At 43.3% G+C, this 21,238-nt stretch overlaps 1 protein-coding gene across 1 annotated transcript in view; it reads right to left on the bottom strand.

Annotated features, from left to right (window-relative positions):
- Shc4 (SHC adaptor protein 4) overlaps positions 1 to 21,238 on the bottom strand; it is a 100,685-nt gene that overhangs the window by 6,282 nt on the left and 73,165 nt on the right. The window contains exons 7-11 of the mRNA XM_027421953.2: positions 15,203 to 15,323; positions 13,135 to 13,303; positions 10,131 to 10,191; positions 7,430 to 7,603; positions 545 to 798 (exon numbers count right to left, since the gene is read on the bottom strand). Coding sequence (XP_027277754.1) covers positions 545 to 798; positions 7,430 to 7,603; positions 10,131 to 10,191; positions 13,135 to 13,303; positions 15,203 to 15,323 — 779 coding nt within the window. The remainder of the gene's footprint in view (positions 1 to 544; positions 799 to 7,429; positions 7,604 to 10,130; positions 10,192 to 13,134; positions 13,304 to 15,202; positions 15,324 to 21,238) is intronic.

Genomic DNA, 21,238 nt, shown 5'->3' with positions numbered 1-21,238 from the left:
CTTAGTCCACCTTCCTAGCAATTTTATTGTGTTTAGATTCTCCATTTCCTTGTGATTCAATCCTGGGGTATGATGTGGTTTTAGACACCTGTCCATTTCTTCTAGTTTATTCAATTTGTTGGCATATAGTTGAATATAGAAATCTTTTATAATCTTAATTACAGGATACCAATTATGGTGTATTTCCTATTTTATGTGTGTCTTAGCTAAAAGTTTGTCAATTTTCTTAATGCTTAAAAAAGCCACAATTCTTAGTATCGTTTTTAAAACTGTGTTGTATTCTTTATGTCACTTAACTCTGCGTTGCTGTGACTTGGCTATGGTCTTACCTACAGGAGTCTGCTACAACTACAGGTTTGTCCTGTTGAGTTGAATTGAAAAGGGCAGAAAGAGGCTGTCTTCCGTGTCATGCTCCAGGGTGGCTTCAAGTTCTAATCACAGCACTAGTTCTGGCCGTATGGCTCAAGGAAAAGTAAACACTTAGCCTTGACCTCTACTGACTACCACGTGTAGATACAAAGTGTGACATCTAACACAGTCATACCTTGCCTTCAGGATCCACCAAGAGGAGGTGCTTCGCCTGGCCACCTTGTAGTCCACTCAACACATACTGGCCAGGAGATGTCATACTCTCTCGAACCAAAAAGTCCCCATCCTTCACCAAAAGTCTTTCTGCTGCCCCCCTGCTTAGCCTGCCGTGGAAGCATTCTTCACTCCATAGTTGCTGCTTAATGTGTGGCAGAGAGTATGAGCTCATGGACTGGGCTCTGGCTCCTGGCTGTACAGTTTCTGGTGCCTCTAAAATTAAAACACAAAAACAGAGATATCACAAATCCTCAGTCCATTCGTTCTTCCTTCCATGTTCAAGGCACTGTTTAAACAACTGTAGAACAAATGTCCTGCCTGGAAGGCTCTAAGTTAGAGGTGAGTTTAAACATTGTCATTGGCTTCTGTCACTAGGAAAGGTTACCAGGCACAAGAGTGTCCTCTTCAGTGGGAAGTGGAATCAGCCTCTGGGAACTGCTTCAACAACTATGGACAGGGTCTCTTCTTTTCCAGGGACTTCATGTTAAACATGAAAAAGCTTATGCTCAACCTGGCTCATAAATAACCTCTACAATGTTTCTAAACTTTTTTTAAAAAGCTACAACAGAAGTTTTAAATTATGCCCCCTTTTAACATTTAGCTTTTATCATTTTTCTTTTTATCTTTTTTTTGTAGTTATTGTTTGTTGGTTTTTGTTTTTGTGTTTTGAGACAGGATTTCTCTGTGTAACAGTTCTGGCTGTCCTAGAACTTGCTTTGTAGATCAATCTGGCCTCAAACTCACAGAGCTCATCCTGCCTCTGTCTCCCGAGCACTGCCACCACTGCCCAGCTAATTTTCATTTTATGCTAGTTTATAAGTTATTTAATTTATAAATTTACTGCACCTAGATATTCCTCTTAGCAAACATTTTAGCTTGGCAGTGTTAAATAGCCCTGCTGTGGTCAGTATCATTTACCTGTCTGAACTATAGAAGGGATGAAAATAAAACACAGTGGAGTTCGTCCTACAGCAGCTTCCCAGGGTCCTAAAGACAGTGTTGTTCCAAACCAGGAGCATTGGGAATGAGAACACCAGTGCATGAGAACACAGGTGCACCACGAGAACACAGGTGCACCAGGTGAACACAGGTGCACCACGAGAACACAGGTGCACCAGGAGAACACAGGTGACCACAGGTGAATGAGGAGAACACAGGTGCATGAGAACACAGGTGCATGAGGAGAATACAGGTGCACCAGGTAAATACAGGTGCATGAGAACACAGTGCTGTTGAGGCTCATGGTGGCAATAATTATTGTATTATTCTCATTTATTGTAACAAGCACTTGTTAAGGGCTTTACATGGTGTTATTTTATTTTCATTATTTTAATTACACAGGTCCCCAAATTGGATTTTGAGAATAGCTATTACTTATTCAAATCCACAATGTTAATGTTGTAGATCTGGGATTTGAAACAAGGACCATCTGACTCCAAAGCTTGGGTGTTTTCAGTCAACAAACTCCAAGGCACTGGCATTGGATGTAAAGATCTTTCCGTTTTCCAAATTTGTCTAACTGCCCTATCTCTGTAGTGCCCATAAAGGTCCCTAGGACACAGCAATGCTGTCTGGACAATGTGCAACATCCAGACATAGGAACTTGAGGAGGAAGATTGTTGAGAGTTTAAGGCTAGCCTGGGCTACACAGCAAGTTTGAGACAAGCCTATACAACTCAATGAGACCTTGCCTCAAAGTAAAGTAAAGTGGCTCAGAGAATAAGAGCACTTGCTGCTCTTACAGAGGACTCTGAGTTCAGTTCCTATGACCCACAGGATAGCTCACAACGACCTGTACCTCTAGTTCCAAGTGATCTGGCTCCCTCTTCTGGCCACTATGGGCACTACATGCATGTAATGTACTTAAGGGGGGCGTTTAAGTTAAACACACTCATAGTATAAATACACGTAATTGAAATAAATACTTTTAAATCTACAAAAAATAGTTTATCATTTTCTATGACCGAACTTTGGTAAAAAGTCATATATTTAATGGCAAATGAACACAGAAAATAAACCACAGAAACCAGCATTGTGTTTGATATGCAAAGGACCTTTTGCATAGAAACCACTCCTCATTTCGCTAAAAACAAAGGATCGTTTACAGGTCCTTATGGAAGGGTCTCACCAAAAGAAGTGCACTGAACTCAAACTGCAACTGATACTCCACCATGCTGTGACATCATTGGTGTTGACAACCTGCAGAACTCTATAGCTGCCCAAGTCCCCAGTCAGTATGTTGGAGTGCAGCTCTACTTAAGAATGTCTATTTGCATATGACAGTTATAGTTAGCACCACAAACATATCTTGTAAAAAAATCTTCAGTCTAAACCTAATGACTGGAAAGAATGTTCCCCCACAAATCATCATCTCTCCCATTGTTGCCAGAAAGGGCCTGAGGAAATTGTGTCCAGACAGTGACTAATACTTGTAGTTGGCCTTGGTGCTGCCTATTCTTGGACACGATGGAAAACTTCTAATGAGCAGTCCTGTGTGTGTTTGTGTCAGGGACAGACTCCACATGAGTGCAGAGCAATGCATGAAGCCATGCATCGTGTCAGGGACATGCTCCACACAAGTGTGAGGCAATGCACACAGGCATGCATCCTGAGGGTGCAAGCAGCTTAGCATGGTGTGCGCTTTTGGTTTGTTCTGAGATTCTGGACTGCTTGTGGACAAGGACAAAACAAAGGAAAACAGACATTATATCATCTTGAAAAGAGTCAACAGTTCATGGGCCAGCCTGCGGATACAGACAGTGTTTTCTAACACAGGTTTCCAGATTAGGGCAAGGACAAGACACAGCATGCTGAGCAATTTCAAATGTTCTCTTAGCATCAAATTCTGTTAGAAGCAAACTATGTAGTAGATTTTCCAATTCATCTTAACTTTAAAAGTTATATATGGAGGCTGGAGAGATGGATCAGTGGTTAAGAGTACTGGCTGCTCTTCTAGAAGACCCGAGTTCAATTCCTAGCACCCACAAGGCAGCTCACAACTGTCTGTAATTCCAGTTCCAGGGAATCCAACACCCTTACATAGACACACATGTAGGCAAACACCAATGCAAATAAATCATTTTAAAAAATACTATATATGGGAGCTGGAGAGATGGCTCAGAGGTTAAGAGCACTGACTGCTCTTCCAGAGTCCTGAACTCAATTCCCAGCAACCACATGGTGGCTCACAACCATCATTATGAGATCTGGTGCCCTCTTCTTGTGTGCAGATATTTGTTTTAGTTTTGGAAACAAAAACAAAGAAAAGTCGGGGCCTTGATCCCATCACCAACTATCCTGGCTCAGTGCATTACTTGTCACTTTGCTCCTAGGTGATAACTGATGCTGATAAGTGATCCGTGTGCTTATGCTATGCAGCACACAGCACACAAGTTTGCTCATTCTGAAACAGAAGGGCAGGTGCAGAGGGGGTGCTCATTTTTAAAGATGGACAAGAGGGGTAAGTAGTAGGTATCCAGCAATCCATCAGCATGGAAAGTAATCGGGCAACTCTCGGCGTCTGCAGTGTTGGGTACAGTATCAGGGTTTGGAAGGGAGGTTTTTCATTTCTCAGTCACCCTGTTCTTTATTGTCTGCATTCCACGAGCGTCTATATTGCTTTTGAATTTTAAAAATGTCTAATGAAGTGCATGCAAAAGTCAGGACAGTCTCATAACTCAGGGTACAACTGGGAGATGCAAACTTTGAAGAGACTACCAAGTTCCAGGGGAAATTTCCATTTTCTAAAACTCAGCCTACTGTCCCCTGGGCACGTGACCTGGTGTCCTGTGGCAGAGGACTGAGAGTGTGGTCAGTTCTGGCCATTGGCAGTCATTATGCTTCAATAAGATGCTGTGATGTTGGAGCAGTGAAAACAAACCATCACTCCTACAGGAAACACCAGGTCTCCTTTCCAACAAGCCTCGGGCCTCAGCAGTTTCTTCAGTCAACCCACAGTCTTATTTTATGTGGGTTTTGGATGAAAGATACTGAGTATAGCATATTTTGTTAACACTGAACTCACAGCCAATGGCACTATAATTCTTACTTGATGGATATTTTTATAAACCTGTCTTTTCTCATGAGGGCACTTCACAGTTTTCTTTCACTTAGAAAAACTACACATCACTTTAGTACCAATGCTTGGGGACTATTTTAAACAGCACAACCACCAAAAACATGAAAAAATGGCACTAAATGTACCACAAAAGGACACTTAAGGTTTCTGTTTGTTTGGTCTTCATTTTGTGAGACAATTTGACTAGGCAGCCCAGGCTGTCCCCAAACTCACTATGTAACCCAGTGTGGTCTTGAACTCTTGTGATTCCTGGCTCAGCCTCCCAAGTATTAGAGCTGTAGATATAAACCACTACACTTGGCTTAAACAAGTGCTTAGAGCATAAAAACCAAAATGAGGTAGTGCCTTCCCTCGCTGACATCAGCCGGGATGTATACTTTAGATGACTGAGAGTCTTTGTGGGTCTGCGTACATCTACAGATCACAACCAAAGACTGTCAGTACTGAATTGAGGGTAAGACTAAGCCTTGCTGAGCAAGCACATCTCAACTGTAAACCTGTAAATACCGAGAACAGACACAAGATTGTATGATGGGAATTTACCTGCATTGGTGAAAGGAAACATTCACCTCCATAAAGTGCCTGGAAATTTGTTAGAAAATTCTGACCAAAAAATGTTAAGTGTAGATTAGAAGTTAGGAAAGTACCCCAAGGGATGAGCCTAGGCCCTATCCCAAAGGATATGACAGACCCAGAAGACCCCCTATGGAAGGCCTCACCCTCCCTGGGGAGCAGAAAGGATATGTGATAGGTAGAGTTTTAGTTGTGGGGGGAGAGGGAACTGGGATTGACATGTAAAACAATCTTGTTTCTAACTCAAATAAAAAATGAAAAAAAAAAGAAAGTACCCCAAGACCAAGCATGGTGGTCACGGCTTTAATCCCAGAGCTCAGGAGACAGAGGCAAGTGGATCTCTGAGTCTACATAGTGAGACCTTATATAATAGTAATAATAATAATACCAAGAGGAAAAATATTTGCAATATAAATGAAGAATCATGTGCCTGTTAAGAAAATTACAAGTTGGGCCGTGGTGGCACCCACCTTTAATCCCAGCACTTGGGAGGCAGAGGCAGGCGGATGTCTGTGAGTTCAAGGCCAGCCTGATCTACAGAGTTAGCTAGTTCCAGGACAGCTAAGGCTTACCCAGAGAAACCCTATCTCAAAAAAAAGAAAGAGAGAGAGAAAATTACAAAGATATGTCAATTTAGTATTTGGTAATGAGTATAGTAATCTAGAACATGGAATTGGCCCAATAGAGAAAGTGGACAAGGAGCACAAAAATGCATGCATATATACAGGACCTTAATATAACAGAGTGGCAATAGGGGGGAAAAGGGTTTAGTCAACAGTGTTTGGAAAGCTGATTCACACACAAAAAAATATTAAACTAGATTCACTGTCTCATATAAAGTATAAAGGGTCAAGAGGTAATGAAATTGTAAACCTATAAAAGAAAATGCAGTAGAAGCCAAACAAAAAGTAAAACTAATCAAAAGGACGTATGTTGGAAACAGTGGAGACAAAAATGGAGCTTAATCAAATAGAAAACAAAACGAAAAGCCAGATGCTTTAGCAAGATTGATAAAACCAATAAACCTAACAAAGGCCCATCCAAATAATGAGAAAACAGCCCAAGAGAGGATATATTACCAGAGCTCCACAGGACAATAAAGTAACAATAAAAGGAATATGCTGTACCAAGTTTCTGAAGAAATTACATTGCCGAGGAATTCACATGCCTCCTTGTTACATGTTCTGGTTCCTGAAGCAAACTCTCATGCCCATGGCAATGTGAAACAGGCTGGGAAGGGGTGAAGCCTTGAGAGACACACCTGCTTCTGGCCTAGGTGAGCACATGAAGGGTGATGGCAGGAACAAGCCACGAGGCACCTCAGACACCACAGACGGCAAAGGACAGGAGTCATCTCGCAAAAGTGACCCAGTGTTGAAGCCAGTGGTGTCTGGATCTGGTTCCAAGAGTCCCCGCCATTAGGACTCCCAGTTGTAGGGGAAGCTGTAGCCACGCCTACTTGGTCAGGCACACCTGTAGCCAGCCCCTAAGTAGGCGTGGCTACAGCTTCCCCTACACCCAGTGACTGCTGTCCCTTTGTGAATGTGAGTTCCTGGGGCAGTTGTATCCCTGTGCCACCCTCAGGTTTGAGTGCAGAGGGAAGCTCGTTTGGCAGGTGATAAGGACAGCCATTGGATGCTGTGTGCTGTGTTGAGAGCACCGCTTGGCTGTTTGAGAGGGAGAAAGGTACAAAGCGGCAGAGACAGCTAGTTGTCAACAGGTAATGTCCTCCCTGTCTCCACACTTCAGAACCCAGATACAGTAACTTTCAGCTTCCCTTACAGGGAAGTGGCCATGTGTCTGGATTCTACAATGGCAAGTGAAGAAATGAATGATGTCTTCCAGTGGGAAAAAAATGATGTCTGCCAGTTTGAGTCATATCATTTGAAGCAATATTGACAGACTACTCTTGTCTTTCCTCTTACTGCCTGAATACAGAGATCAGAGTGCCTATAAGCCAAGCATTGTTGACATTGACCAATTAGCCACAGACATAAGGACAGGGGCACTGGGAAGATTGCTCAGGGCACCAAAAAGAATTGGTGCTGCCAACAGCTTGATTTGGACATGTGACCTTCATAATCAGGAGAACTGGGAGCTGTTGTTCCCAGATGCCAAGTGTATGGTAATTGATAGTGTCCAGTTGCCACAACACCAGGATACTAGTAATACAGACAGGAGGAAGACACTTACTTCCAATGTGCCATGTGCTTCCATGTGGCTGAATTGAGCTCTGATTTGCAGCATAGCCACGGGTACTCTGAAGAGCCTGGGTATTGACATAGCAAGGGTCGTCAAATAGATCCACTCGGCAGGCATGCTTCATCAATGCAGCATCACCGTGCATCCCTCTCTGGTGGGGAATACCTGGAGTAGTTAGCAGTGAACAATGCATCATAATTTTGCTCTTAAATCATGTCTGAATTGAAGAGCAACAGGCAGCTGTGTGTCACACATGCCCACCCCAAACAAGGACTGAGCTCTGACACTTAGGTTGTTGAGGAAAACCTACCCTCTCTCTGGCCTCCTCCCCCTCTCTGCCCTCTTCCTTTTGTCAGCTGTGCCACTGACAAAAACAGACACGAGATAAGCAAGAAGACCTGAAAGAAATGGCCAGTGAATGCAAGGACCTGAGCAAACAGCACCAGCTCAGGGTAATAGTCCAGGAGGAAGGACAATACGGCTTACTGAACTGAACAGCTATCACTAACCACCTTTTAAGGAATTGTTACTTAATACAAAGTCTTACTTCCTTTGCACTAAATTAACTTAAAAGTAAATCAATGAACGAATCAAGTATAGTTCTTATAGTTTTGGTTGTGAACCTAGACTTTTTTTTTTTTTTTTTTTTTTTTTTTTTTTTTTTTTAACAGCGGAGCCATCTCTCCAGCCCTCGAGTACAGTTCTTAAGCCTCTCTTTCTTCAGTGGAGCGGTCCCTTACCCCCAAAACTAGATGATTCTCTGCTTCCCTGGAAGTTTGAACTTTAGCTGTGAAGACCATTCCATGGAGTAAACTAATTCTGTCATGTCTGTTTCTCGTTAAGGTCTGTGCTGCATCTAGGCTGCATGTTCCGTAAAAGCAAGGGTAACGTGCCTTGCTCACAGCTGCAATTCTTCACGTGTCTGGCACATCACTGTTACTGGATGCATGGGTATTAGCACAATCTCTCATGATCTGGGGCATGAAGGACTCCACATCATCCAGATGGTTGTGTCCTAAGGATGCCAGGATGATTTTTTTTTTTTTTGCATCTCTGTTTAAATGAGCACATTTATAAGTTTCAGCTGTACATGCTCCAGGATCATCATGAGGTTGTACCCAAAACAGTGATGTTCGCCTGCACCCGATGCCATGGCCCTTGCCTGCTTTACTGTAAGACAACATTCCTTCTTCTATTGCTTCGTTCATGCCCCCTCTTTGATGTGGTCCAAACAGGACAGGCTCACACCAGATTTCACGTGATGGTGAAGAGAGAGGTCCAGCAGTAGGACACTCTTCAAGCTGGTCCTCGTTCCATATGTTTCTCTTTGTCAGCTGTTCCTGTCACCTCACCAGCATTATACTTTGTAGGTTGGAAATCCCAAGGGAGGATCAAGTCTCTACGGATGGACCGGCCACCAGGGCATTGCATTTGTGCCTTCTGTGACATATGACTGCTTTTTTGGTCAAAGGGAATTAGGGTTGGAATATCTACTTTAAACTTACTTTCACAAGTAAAGTGACTAAAAGATCATTGCAAGGCAGTCAAGGCCTAGAGGCAAGGCTTCTACTCATAGGGCAAGCACTTTCTGAGCAACAGTATGAGCTTAGAAACAATAATGACCTAATAAGGCTGGGCTTTTGCCCCCAAATACTAATTTTCCCCATATCCAAAATTATCAAGACCTAGAATGTAGATGTACATCTAATTTTATAACTAAATGACATGAGAAACTTCAATAAATATCACTGACAGGATTGTTCAGTGAATGTAGATTACATGAGACAGAACAAGTCAACTTCAGTGCAGGAGAGCATGTTGAGAGTCCTGTAGAGTGGGAAAAGTCCATCCCATTGTTAAATCCAGCTGGCAATTCCCAGGAGGAGGAGAAGGAGAAGTTACAGTTCCAAGAGAGCATGATTTCAGAGGCACCTGCACCTGGTTTAAGTTTCACTTTTCAGCCACATAACTAAGAAAGTTTAGGGTTTCACAATTGATCTCAGCCAAAAGGTTGAGAAGTAATTAACTTAGGATTTTAATGGACTGTAAAGAATTTCATGGAAAAAAAATTTTGAGACACAGTCTCACTATGTAATCCTGGTTGGCCCAAAACTGCTATGGAGACCAGACTGGCCTTGAACTCACAGAGCTCTGCCTGCCTCTGCCTCTGCCTCTGCCTCTGGAATGATGGGATTTAAGGCAAAATTCCACTATGGAATTTTGATTTCTATCAGAAGAAACGGTTTTTAGAAAGTTGGCTCACAAATCTTTTGCTACAGCATGCAGAATGTTGATAAGCAGAGATATAAAATAAAGTCAGCAGGCTAAACTGGCAAAAATAGATCCAAAGGTGACATATGGTCATCTGAGTCCTTACAAGTATATTCAATTTCTTCCCCACCTCACCCTGCAAGACTTACCTTCCTAAATAAATAAATAGTTGTGACAATCAGAAGGAAGCCACCAGCTGTCAGTACAGCTGCTTCTATAAACTTATTTCTAGGGGCTCACATGAGAGCAAGGGAGAAGCGTGACGCTCTTGAGTGATACAGGATGACACTCTGGCTTCTCTGGGAAGCAGGAAGCCCAAAGACTGTGTGTCTAGTTTGATGTCTGCAATTGAAGAGCAGGGGTCACACATCCGGATGACTTGAAACGAGTTGGAGTGCCATCTGGAAGGCATTGTACCTACCTATTGACCCACGCTGTCCCGTACAGTTCTCATACACACCGCGGCACTTAGAGTTCACGGGCTGTACAAACAACAGATTGCAGGATGTTTATCAAGAGTACATTTTTATAACATTCACAAAGAAAACGATAGCTTTCAAGAAAATACAGCAGGCAACTTCACTTTCTGGCACAGGAGAGGTCTGACAAGCAGGGAATGGAGAATCGTGGTGGGGGGCGGGGGGGGGGGAGCACGGTTACTTGATGGTCTTCCTTTTGGAGTTAGTTGCAGAAGTGAAGAAGTGAATCTGATGGGGGGGATGTCTAAAGGACTGCCGGCATCCTGTGTCTTGAGAAGTCACATTCCAGCACTCAAAGTCTCAGCTAGAAAGTGATTTTTAATTTAATTTGTATGTATGTTTGTGGATGTGTTTGTGAGTGTGTGTTCACATAAGTATGGAAGGCAGAAGTCAATGTTGGGTGTCATTCTTTGGGAGCTGTCCACCTGTTTTTGTTGTTGTTGTTGTTGTTTTGTTTGTTTTGTTTTGTTTTTTTGAGACATGGTCTCTCACTGGAACAAGGGGCTCACTGATTAGGCCAGGCTATCTGGCTAGTGGGAGAGCCCCAGTTAGCTGTCTCCTCCCCCCCCCCCCTGCAGTACTGGGACTACAAGCATGTTCCATCTCACCTGACTATTTTTTAATGTGAGTTTGGGGGATTAAGCTCAGGTCCTCTTACAAACTGAGTATCCCAATCTCTGCCTAATTTTGAGATGACAAACCAGAACCTTGCTCTGGTGAGATTTGTGCAAGACTCACTTGTCACTCTTGAAAACCTCAGCCAATTAGAGGGCTTCAGTCATCCTCATCTTGACATGTATGCTCTTCAGCAGTGGAATGAAGATGCGCTGATGCCTTGGAGAAGTGCAGCAGGCATGCTTTGGAAAGATTTATCTGGGGCTGGAGAGGTGTGCACAGCACTTGCTGCATGAGTGTGAAGGCTGGAGTTTGGATCCCCAGAGTCCATGCAAAGCCCTATCCAGTAGAGCTCTGTAATCCCACAGAATGTGTAGGAGAAATGGGAGGCAGAGCTGGATGAATGCCCAGAAGCTCCAACAACATCTAACCTGTGCTATAAAGCAAAACAAAAGACATCCTGTCTCAAGCAAAGTAGAAGGCAAGGATTCACCATCAGATTTCCTTTGACCTCTAAATGCATGCTGCAGCCTGCACACATCCTTACACATGAATGTGTGCACACCACACACACACACACATACACACACACACACCACGTCTGTAAAAATTAAAATGAGTGGGTTTAATAGACTTATTTGATGACAGCATGTAAGATGGTCTGAGGGCATGTAATCAGTGACAGGCATGTGGCTTTCAGAATCACTTAGGCAAGTAGGACCAGGACTTGATAAGGCTCAGTAAAGTCAGAGTGGATAAAAAGGAAATTAGCATGGGAGAACCCTGGATATTGAACACAAGTTGATATGGGCTCTGAAATATAAGAAAAGGCAAAGTCTATTGATGAGAGAGGGACGGTAGCATGAATAAATAAGGCAAGGGGACTTGAGTGTGACATGGTAGTGCGCCTTTAACCCCTGCAGTTATAAGGCAGAGGCAGGTGGATTTCGGTGAGTTCAAGCCAGGGCTACATAGTTTGGTATTAAAGCTGAAGAGTTAGGTAAGGGCTAATGGTAGTAAAGCTAGAGGACAGATGAATACTCAGGCTAGGGTAAGATCTCAGGCCAGGAGGAGCCATGGGAATGATTACAGGGTGGCAAGGTAGGGCGGGGTTTTCAAGGCGGAAGTGGAAGAAACTAAGAAAAAAAGGAAAGACTCAACTTGCCCTTGAAAGTATCAGGAATAGGCGGGAACATGGCTCATTGGATAGAAAGCTTTCCAGAGAAGCCTGAGGACTGTGGTTCAGGTTTGTAGCACCCATGTAAATACCAGACAACTCCCAGCAATCCCAACACAGAAGAAGCAGGGAGAGAGAATCTGCCTAGCAAGCTGGGCGCTTGACTAGCTGAACAGGCAAGCCCTGGGTTCAGCAAATACCCTGCCTCAGTAAACATGATGAAGAGTGATGGTCATCAACCTCTGGCCTCCATGTGTGCTCACACACATATGATTACACATATATATACATATCTATACACAACACATATGCAAAAACAAATTGCAAGATGAATCACGGTGATAAAATGGCAACACAAGTTGTAGAACAAATGCGATGAGTCAAATGTTGTACACGTGAGTGTGCCCTGTAAGGATTCTTTTAACGATAATAAAAAAGTTAGAAAAGGAGGGGGAATCTGGGAGCAGAAAAACTAAAGGTTCCATAAGGGAGTACCGAAAATAACGTTTAGGAAGCCAACAAAAGAGGACTCAAGGAGCAACACCCAATAGGTGCCAGCCCTAAAGACGCAGGGCTACTAAAGGGAGAAGTCCATTTAGCAAGTAAGTCACTGGGGGCCATTGTAAAAGTCATTTACATTAGGCTGTCAAGCAGAATTAGGATCTCAAAGTGGCCGTGTTCACGTGAGAGCAAGGATGAAGACTGTGGTCATCAGAAGTGGGAGTGAAAAAAGGTGAGTCAGTGATGGTTGGGTTGCAGTGGCCCAAAGCTTATCCACAGGCAGAAGAGAAAGAACCAGTATGGTGAGTTGGAGACAGGGACTGGACAGAAGAAGGGCAGAGAGCTGGTAGGAGGTGTGGGTCAGCGCAGGGGAGGGGCATACTCGGACATGATGGCCCGGGGAGAGAAGTGAGAGCACAGGAAGACTGGGCATGTGGAAAGATAAAGATGAGACTGAGGCATTGGGTGATTCTAGTGAAGACAGATACAGTGTTGTCTGCGGAAGCAAAAACAATCCAGTGTGGACTGTGATTCACCCTGCTTTTGAGGAAGATGGTACTTTGATAAACTCACCACATTTGGAAAATCCTCAAATTGGGGGCTCCAGGGGTAAGAACAGAATCACGACTCTGGTACAATAAAACATTACTTACCAAGTAGCACAGCTTCTCACACCGAATAGGGCAGTAGGCCATTTGGTCTGTAGCTTGAACCCTGATCCTCACATCTGAAATGCCACCTGCAGGTGGCAGTTTCCGTGGCATTGCGTTGTAATAGGCATGATCTCTGTCTTCAGATGTGCCTTCCACACGTACCTCTTCACTGCAAGGGTGGAAAAAAAAGCCCCAAGAGGCTGGGTGGGAACTTTAAAGGCTATATGGGATACAGAGAGATCAGAACCAAGCAAATCATCCCGAAAAACTGTGTTTTGTGTTTTAAGTTTATTTCTGTGTTTAAGTAAAGTCAAACATCTGGACTGCCATGTCCAATTGTTTAGAAGTCTGTGGATAATCCAAATGGAGGAAGCCAGCAAGGAGTGTCAAGGGTGAGGCGTTTGCATTTCTCTCGGGTAGTAATAATACCGATGGTAAACAATGGCTCGCCTGGATGGAAGGCTGTTTCAACACAACATCGTAAAAATGTAAAGTCTTCTTAAGTATCTCTGGCTCACTTCAATTGCTTCATTTTGGAAATGTTTTGGTCAAAGAAAATTGAGATATTGCTCTTTGGGTAGAGGGCCTAGCCCAGTGAACTAAATTAAGATGAAAAGAATAAAGAGCTGTGGCCAGATATCTTGTCTGTCCAAATTTACACAAGTATGGTGTTCATAAAGAATTATTAGAGTCACATGTGGCAAGTGGGAGACTTCTATAAACATGCAATTGTTTTAAAAATTGAAACAGGATAAAAAAGAAACAAATAAAAAAGAAAAAGGCTTTTCTTTCAAATTGGAATTAACAAAAGTTTCTTATGAAAAGAGTAAGTCAAATCAAATCTCTTTATGATTTTGCATGCATGTGAGGGGCAGTGTTGTGATTTGAGTGCAGGGGTGTGTGTGTGTGTGTGTGTGTGTGTGTGTGTGTGTGTGTGTGTGATGGCACACATGCAGAGGTCAAAGCACAACTTTGGGAAGTCAGTTCTTGCCTTCATCCTTGTTTTTTGGGAGCAGCTCTTTTATTTCTGCTGCTTCCCTGTGGACTCCACCTCCCGCCTCACCGTAGGAGTTCCAGGATGGTATATGCATGTCCCCAAGGCCATCTTTTAACTGGGTTCCTGGGGTCAGAACCCAGGTCATCAGGCTTGAGTGCTAAGCACTTTTACCCACTGAGCCATCTTCCCAAGCCAAATCAAGTCTTTTTAGACTGAACTAGTCTACCAACCCACATGACTGTGTAGGATCCTGGGTAAAAGTTAGCAGGAGGGCTCCCAGTAACCCTTTTTTTTGTTGCCCTGGACGATCTACCTAATAAAGAGGCATCTCTGAACACAGTACTTATTGATACACAGGATGACAATTTGGGGAAGGGTACATTTAAAAATCCCCACGGGTTTCATTTCTTGAGCGTGAACATGGTGGCAGGTGGTGGCCTGAAAGGATTAGCTTTGATGGCCCCGGACACCAGCTTCTTGAGTCACATCTGCTTCACCCCCACAGACTACAGGCAGTTATAATGCCTACCAGCAGCTAACAGATTCCCCAGGAGATCTTTCTTACTATTTTATTCTTCAGTTTGGGTTTGGCTTTTACTAATATGCATGAGATCCAGATTAAAGTAAATCTGAGGAAGTTGTTAACATTTGTTATTTTAGAACTCTATGCAGTCCACAGTTTTGTGTAACACTGGAGAAACCGGGTTGATTCCTTCCCACTTTAGTGTCGGAAGAATGTCTGGATAAACATAAGTGAAGGAAAAGTAAATAGCTCTTATTTTTGTACTGAAACTGTTACTTGTAAGAAAAATATTCATCTCATTCGTGAACTTCAAAATATCATAGTAAGTTTTTTGGTGTTTTCTTTTTAGACAGGGCCTCACCACTTATCCTTGACTGGCCTAGAACTTGTTGGGTACATCAGGCTGGCCTTGGACTCACAGAGAACCACCTGCCTCTGCCTTCCAAGTGCTGAGATCAAAGGCATGCTCCTTATGCCCCACCATCATAGTAATGTTTCAAATATCCAGAAAGACAGAAAGTTAAATGATTATGGAACTCTTAACTGACCTTTCCCAAGTGTTCACGGAAGGATTTTTCAGATACTGTTTGAACCGGAGTTCAAAGGCCTGCCCTATGGTGCTTATAACATCTTGGGCCATTCCACTGTGACATTCTAGTATGTGGCATGCTGTGAGGAGACACACAAAATGTATTGTTATACAAAATAGCCCTTGGACACAAATTTGTAGTTACATTAGAACAAAAACCAGGCTTAAAAACTCACTTCATCTCTAAAATGGCAAAACCAAACCTCATATTCCATACAAATCAATGAGAAAAATACTCAAAAGCTACATAGAAATTTTGGTTTCAGGCAGATATTTGGGATTCACACTTTATCATCTTAAATTCTTACAACTTTGTGTGCGTGCGTGCGTGTGTGTGCGTGCATGCGTGCGTGCATGCGTGTGCGTGTGCGTGTGCGTGTGCGTGTGTGTAGCTCAGAGGACAACTTGTGAGGTCAGTTCACTCCTTCCACCGTGTGAGCCTCAGGAGCAAACTGAGGCTTGGTAGCATGTATCCTCTGGCCATCACTCTGGACATAGAAAACCATCTTGACTAAATGATTGATGATGCTACCAGTTTCATTCTAGCTCTTAAATTCAACGCAGGAGATGAGAAGCACACGAGTCACACGGGAAGCAGTCACACGGGAAGCAGTCACACGGGAAGCAGTCACACAGAAAACCAGGTTTGAGGCCTTGTGTTGCATGGTAGATTACAGAAGACGGGAGCAAAAAGTCCTTTCCAAACTTACCCCTGAAATGAGCAGCTGGCAAGGATACAATGGAGGAGACTCCTACCTCCACTCACACCCTTTGCCTTGTCATTGCTGCCATAAAGCAGGGACACCGATGAGGAGCACTGAAATCCCACTTAAGACCTTTACAATAAGACTTAAATTCCAGATTGAGTGAAGGTGTCATTACCAGATACTGACAGGTTTACTAGATGCAGTCTCACAGAAGCAGCAACCAAGGCAGTTTTCACAATTAAATCAACAAGGTAGGGCAATTAACAGCAAGTCACCATTAACAAATAGGTTGCTACTATGTTGCCATATGTAACTATCTTCTATCACCTCTCTGAAACTAAACACCTCTCTGTAGCTAACCTTGAGCTCCCGGTCTTCCTTGCCTCTATGCTCTTCCTTGCCTCTATGCCGAGGTGCTTAAATTTCATCTTACACTGCATCTGTACCCAGCTGTACCATCATTCTTGACTTGGCTAGAGTGTGGTGTCAAGCTTAGGGCTTTGCAATATGGAGAGTTACTTGACTGAATTTTTCCAAGGATGACTTAGGAAGAATACTTAGGCCAATTTATAGACAGAAGTAATAACAAGAAGGTTAAAAAAAGGATAGGAGTAGTAAGCCCTATGAGAAATAAAAGATAAAAAAGAAGAATATTTGGATACCTTAAAGAATTGAGGCATGAGGGACAGTTTGATAATAGTTCGATACATGTGAGAATACTGTTGCTGTTTTAAGTGAATTATTTTCCCAGAACCTGAAAGGGAGGAAATGTGAGGTAGGCTAAAGAGAGTATGTAGGGAATTAGATGAAGTATTGGGGACACCATTTGGGCATTTCTCATTGTGACTTTATCACTGGAACAAATTCATCATAAGGACATCTGAGGAAGGAGGGAGGCCTGCTTTCATGAGTTCGAACCTGCACCAGAGTCTTGGGAGACACTTCACATATGTGAATGTAGAAAGCGGCTCACGCCCCTGACGGAACCCTCATCAGACAGTGACTGATAATAGTCACTGCAATAGTTCAGTGAGCTCTGTAACAGGACTTCTTCAACTGCACAACAACTCAAGGGATCTCTCATAGTCTCATTCCAGAATTAACCTGATTTGGGGGTGAATGATTGACTAATTTGTATGTTTTAGTTTTTAGCAGTGTGTATTCTTTGTGCATAGTGCTGGGTTTCATACAATTTCTTTCAAGTACATCATGTGACTTGGCCATAGTCATGCATTCCCCTTTCCCCCTTAGTGTTCCTTCCTCTGTCCCTCTCCCAGGCTCATCCATTCCCCCAGTTTCTCCTTGCTTTCATGCCGTGTGTGTGTGTGTGTGTGTGTGTGTGTGTGTGTGTGTGTGTGTGTGTGTGTATGCATGTGTGTGTAAAGGTTTTATGTATCTATAGAGAATCTCAGTACCCACAATTGAGAGAAAACACACATTTATCTTTCCACACCTTTATTGGAAAGGTTGATGTCTTTGAACACCTTCAGAAGGAATGTGCCCTCAGATTCTGAAACATGAGCTAATCGTAATTCTTGAAAATTCAGAATATCTTTAAATTTACATCATTTCTACCAACAGAAAATGTCTGTTCTCTCTTTAGACTGACATTTAATATTGCCCCTATATTTTTCTCCATTGAAGATTTTTATTGTAAAAAATGCATAGAAGTTGTTCTAAGACTATTTTGTTGAATGAATAATTGATTCCACATCAATCTCACCATTGTGAGAAATAGTTATGGAGTTTACTGGAGTAAGAACTGAGCAATAAATATTTGCTTGAATTGCTTGTGGAAACAAGAGTCTCTCCTTCTGGAAGTGCCAAGTAGCTTTAGAGGTGTGTTCTGCAGGTGAAGCAAGGTTCTGTCACATTATATAAAAAGGTCATTTATTTGAGGTTTTATTGTTTGTTCATTTTTATATGTAGCTAAATTAAAAATGAAATCAAAATGAGAATGACACCAAAGTAGAACCAACAACTGCAACTTTTTTTCCTTCTACTGGAAAAGATGTCAAGAGGCAAAGCTCAGGAAGAGGCAGGGGATTCCAGCACAAATAAGTAAACAGACGACACTGACTTCTGTTTAGAGAGGTAAGAGGATTCTAGAAGTGCTCTGTGAAAAAGATTCAGAGTTGAGTTCCAACTCCATTCATGCCATAACCTGTGTAATCCTGGATAAGCTACGTGTGGTGGCTTGAATAAGAATGCCTTGACAGGTTCAAGTACTTTAATGATTGGTTCCAAGTTGGTGGAACTTTTTAGGAAGGATCAGGAGGTGTGGCCTTGTTAGGGAAGGTGTGCCACTGGAGGAGATGGTTTGAGGTTACAAAAGCCCATGCCATCCCAGTGAGCTCTCTGTCTGGTGCTTGTGTGGGATAATCCTCCTGTACACTGTGAATATGTATCGCTACCATTGGTTAATAATAAAAGCTGTTTGGCCTATGGCAAGGTAGGATAAGTTTAGGTGGAACAATCAAACTGAGGACTTGGATGAAGAGGGAAGGAGCCAGGAGAGATGTGAGACAGCTGCCCAAGAAACAAGATACCAGAAAACCAGAACCAGGAAAGCCATGGCCACATGGCTATACATAGATTAGTAAAAATGAGTTAACTTAAACGTAAGAGCTAGTTATAATAAGCCTGAGCTATAAGCCAAATACTTTGTAATTAAAATTAAGCCTCTGAGTGATTAGTTCAAAGTGGTTGTGGGATGGGGCAGGACAGAGAAATCTCCATTTACATACTTGTGGATCAAGAAGTGAGCTCTCAGGTACTGTTCCAGTGCCATGACTGCCTGCTTGATGCCATGCTCGCTGCCATGATGCTCATGGTCTCACTCTCTGAAACTACAAATCCTTAATAAACTCCTTCGTTTACAAGATGCCTTGGTTGTGGTGTTTGTCACAGCAATAGAAAAGTAGCTATGGCACTACTCCATGGCAGAGGATCTGTTTACCTTAGAGAAAGTCTGGCTTTTCTTTTTCATAGCAACTTAAGCCCTCTGAGGAACAGGACAAGAAAGCTAGGCACAGGGGAAGAATTAAATCCAATTACCACCCTCCGCCACTTGAGCACACTCTAAGATGTTTGGGGTTTTGTTTTTCAACATCTCTTACTTGAATGCTTAGAGATGTGGGTTTTGTCTGTTCACAGGCAGAGTCTCCAAAATAATTTTCTGCTTTGCTTTGGTTACCCTGTTGTTGGTCTATTACTTTTTAAGAAGAATGGATAGAATGAAGAAAAGAAAGAAAAGGAAAACAGAAAAGAAGAAAAAAGCAAGGGCACCTAGCTCTTTCCATGAAAATGGCACTGGATAGCAAAATGGCCCTGGGCAGGTGCCATGCCTACCCCCCTCCTTAGGAAACACCCCCCTTTTTTTTGGTCAGGGATATTCTGTGAACTCTTTTAGTTTGTTCACAGGCCGGCAGCATAGGAGTAGACTGGGAATCACACACAAAAATGCCAAGCCAGAATGCTTGGTCAGGACCCACCCCCTCTGCTGCTGCCGGGCAAGGGAAGAAAGACAAATACATAAGAAGTGCCATGTCCCCAAGCAGAAAGTGACTCTTAGTAACATCAAAATAGCCCTGGCAGTCTGAGCTTTGCAGTCTGAATCTGGAATTAGTGCAGACCTGGTTTTCTTTGCCAACCCCACAGTCCTGCCTGTGCATACCAGTGAGAGTTAGGAAGAGTCATAGGAGCCTGGCAGTTGTGGCTCATGCCTTTGATTGAGGCGCTTGGGAAGCAGAGGCAAACAGATCTCTGTGAGTTCAAGGCTAGCCTGGCCTACAGAGTGAGTTCCACATCAGTCAGGACTGCTACACAGAGAAACCCTGTCTGGAAAAAACGAACCAAACAAACAAAAACAACAACAAAGGAGGATGAGTCTGTGACCATCATAGCAAGAGTGTGGCGGCAGGGAAGCAATGACGCAGTTAGCTGAGAGATTTCATCTTGGTCCATAAGCAGCATGAAACAGAGAGATAACTGGGAATGATGTGAGCTTCTGAAACCTCAAAACTCACCCCCAGTGACATATCACCTCCAGGATCTCAGTGTACCCCAGGCTGCCCTGGAACTCACTATGTAGACCAGGTTGGCCTCCACTCACAGAAAACCACCTGCCTCTGCCTTCTGAGTGATGACATTAAAGGAATACACCACCACTCTCAGACAACAGTCTGTTCATTTTTCATAAAGACCAGCATTTGTCTAGAATTAGATCTTGAAAATGAAAACAATCCAAAGGTCAGTGGCTCAGATCATCCACCAGATGGTGCTGTGGGATGCAAATGCAGTACATGCCGAAGCAACTGAAAACACACCACAGTACTTTCTAACCAGACATAAGTCATCAGGTCCATTGAGGATGATTTTCTTTGGGGGGAGGAGGCTTTGGTTTTACAATTCTCTGTCAGTATTCAGCCCATGGCTTTCCTTTATACAAATCGTCCAGGTAAATGGGGGCCTCTCTTTGGACTAGGTTGAGACAAATATGCAAACCTCCTTAGCCTACCACAGCTTTGGAGAGCTGAGGGCAGCACGGACTTCCTCACAGCTGCTACGGGAGCAGGCTGGCCTTGCCACTGACATTTTTACTGGAACTTGCCTTCCCTACAAAGAAGGCCTTCCATGAAAGGATCCTAGCCAAGTTAGCAAAATGTGATAACAGCTTGATCTGGATACAAAAGTTGAACAAGGTAAATAGGGTGGCATGTTGCGGATGATCAGCAGGAAGCCTGCTCTCTTGCGCTCACCTCCACCTCTGGCCAGCCATACTTTCTTCCTTACCCTTGCCATCTGGCTCCTGCCTTCCTAAGGTCACCTCATGTGTCTGCTGTCTGCTGGACTGAGCAGTGATTTCTTCCCTTCAGTCCTCTGTTTCTCAGTGGGTGACCATCCCAGTGTATTCATTAGGAGAAAGTCCCATTCCTCCTAAGTAGGCCATCTTTATCTGACTGTCCTCTTCTCAAGTCATGTCACCCCTGACTTCTCCATTCTCTGCGAGCCTTAACCCTCTCCACTCTGGCTTCCTCTCTTGGTGATCTTACTCTTAGCTAAGAACTCGTTTTCCAAAACCTGCACCTGAAGCTGCCTCTAGTTTTCTCTTTCCCTCTTTCTCTCTTCTTCCCTTTCTTTCTTAGTTATGGTTTCTATTGCTTTGATAAAGCACCACGACCAAAAAGCAAGTTAGGGAGGAACGGGTTTATTTAGCCTACACTTCAGCATTGCTGTTCATCACTAAAGGAAGTAAGGACAGGAGCTCAAACAGGGCAGGATCCAGA

The sequence above is a fragment of the Cricetulus griseus genome, chromosome 6 (genome assembly GCF_003668045.3).
Source record: "Cricetulus griseus strain 17A/GY chromosome 6, alternate assembly CriGri-PICRH-1.0, whole genome shotgun sequence".
NCBI lineage: Eukaryota > Metazoa > Chordata > Mammalia > Rodentia > Cricetidae > Cricetulus > Cricetulus griseus.
The sequence above is the reverse complement of the archived record's forward strand: the minus strand, read 5'-3'. Positions and strand labels throughout refer to the sequence as shown.